This window comes from Oryzias melastigma, linkage group LG9, assembly GCF_002922805.2.
Source record: "Oryzias melastigma strain HK-1 linkage group LG9, ASM292280v2, whole genome shotgun sequence".
Classification (NCBI taxonomy): Eukaryota; Metazoa; Chordata; class Actinopteri; order Beloniformes; family Adrianichthyidae; genus Oryzias; species Oryzias melastigma.
This window is the reverse complement of record NC_050520.1, coordinates 12,259,133-12,261,260: the sequence shown is the minus strand read 5'-3', so window position 1 is coordinate 12,261,260 and position 2,128 is coordinate 12,259,133. Positions and strand designations below refer to the sequence as shown.

The 2,128-nt window shown below is 41.4% G+C and overlaps 1 protein-coding gene across 3 annotated transcripts in view; it reads right to left on the bottom strand.

The window, feature by feature from the left end:
* Nucleotides 1–428: 428 nt before the first annotated feature.
* The window catches only part of marveld2b (MARVEL domain containing 2b), a 15,670-nt gene continuing 13,970 nt past the window's right edge, over nucleotides 429–2,128 (bottom strand). For all 3 annotated transcript variants that reach the window (XM_024260103.2, XM_024260104.2, XM_036213714.1), the window contains exon 7: nucleotides 429–824. In XM_024260103.2, coding sequence (XP_024115871.1) covers nucleotides 723–824 — 102 coding nt within the window. In that variant the 3' untranslated portion in view covers nucleotides 429–722. The remainder of the gene's footprint in view (nucleotides 825–2,128) is intronic.

The following is a 2,128-nucleotide window of genomic DNA, read 5'->3' as shown; positions in this document are numbered from 1 at the left end:
TGTTCCAGATTTGACCACATCATGCTGGATTATTCCTAATCCTGCCCCTCCCCCCAAAAGGTGTTGTCACCTTTGAACTAACCAGAGGATTATGGGAATACATGTGTCAGTGAATCCTTTATAGCAGGAGCTGTGAAGGCTGTCTGATGCTGGTCTTGACTTGAGGAACCCTTTAGAACCCAGAGCACCAGGAACCCAAAAGGTTCCGAAGGGCAAGTCCATCACCCCCCTGCGTTTGGACCCAATTCAGCAAACATACACTCAGACTTTAGGTTCCTGAGAGAGATCATCAGGTATCTGTGTTTTAGGATTTCAGTACAACATTCAAATCACTTTGTGAGACACGGCCAGTTTGATCCAGAGAAATGTGGTGATCCGGATCGGTTTGTTCTTCTGCTCTCCACCTGCTACCATCAAACGGATGCTTCTTTTAGTAATATACAAAGATTTTATTGCCGCAAGCTGTAGGAAATATAAGAAAGAATAAAAACGACAGACTCAAAAATGGAAGTACGATCATTTCCACACGACAGCAGATCCCTGAAGAGGAGATCCAGTTGAGCTGGGATCTGCAGATTCAGCATCCAAAGACGCTCAGAGCAGCAGTCTGTGATCTCACAGGTTTGAGGCGATGCGGCTCGAGTCAACAAACAAGTTCATGCTGGACAAAGGTCCTCTTTGTGGTGCAGCTCAGCAGCATGCAGCAAGGCAGAGCTGGGACTCTAACCGGCAGCCTGGTCGTACTCCTGGATCTTCTGTTTAATGTGGGAGAGCTTATTCTTCAGGTACTCACACCTGTCCCTCTTCTCCAGGTATGTTGGATCCTGTTAAAAAAACAAAAAAGTCATTGTTTCCTTTGAGTTTCTTGGAAGTTGAAGAAACTCCACCAGCAGGAAGGATTCTCAGAAACATTTATGCTAGAAACGGATGTTTCTCACTGCTGTGCTCTCTGTGCTCCTACGCTGCTGCGTGAGTCACGAGATGTGTGCACTCGCTCAGTGGATATGAAACTTTTTATCTTTCACAGTTGACCTGCGACTTTTCCTCTTTCACAGTTGACCCGAGAGTTTTCATCTTTTAAATCCATCTTTATATTTCTCCATTTATTGTAAATAAGTACATGTTCTTAATAGCTTGCCTGGTTCAATAAGGGTCACATTAAAAAAGTTTACTGGATAATTATCATTTTTTATGCCTACCCAAAGACCTTATATTTTCTAACAGTTAACCTGAGACTTTTCATCCCGCACAGTTCTCCTCTGCTGCTCTGAGAAGTAAACATCAGCGATTATTTGGATAAGTTTCTTTGAGAGGAGAATCATCCACGGTTCACTATGACAGCTTCTTCAGAAATCCAGGAAGCGAGTTTCAGTCACTTGGTTTCAGTAAGGCTGAAACTCCAATCTGTTACTTCATCTGCTGATGATCTCTGTTGACTGACAGTTTTCTCAGAAGGAACAAGCATCCTTCTGATGTCAGAACCATGACTCATGCCGCTGGGAGTCTCCGCCTCCAGCAACAGTAGCGACACAATCAGAACTGATTATATCATTCACACGCCCAACACACCCACAATCAAAGACAGCTCAGGTATGAATGATGAGAGAACGTAGCTAAACCACGTTAAGCTTGGTTCTACAAACAGAACATCGGTTAATACAACAAACATCAAATAATTAGTTCGTCCAATTTAATAATAACTTGTTTGAATAACTTATTCCTTCATATCATCATTTTGATCAAACTGTATATTATTTCAGTTTTTCATTTGTTCAAAAAGTCACCCATTCATTCATCTTTAGTTAAATAAATTCTATGTGTATTCATTTGTCTTGAATTCACTTGTTCACTAATTTACTTTTCAGTTAATTCAAACCAAGAAACCCACTTTAAAGAATTGATACACATTTATTTGCATTTCATTGGGGGAAATAAGTATTTGATCCCACTTCTGGTTCCCTTAGGAGTTAGACTCTCCTCATCAACCTGTCTCCTGAACTGAAGACACCTGTTTGAACAGATCAACTGTAGAACAGACTCCTGTCCACAGAATCCTCCATCAGTCTGACTCCAAACTCTCCAACATGGAAAGACTCAAGTACTTTCAGTGTATTGTAGTTGGTACAAA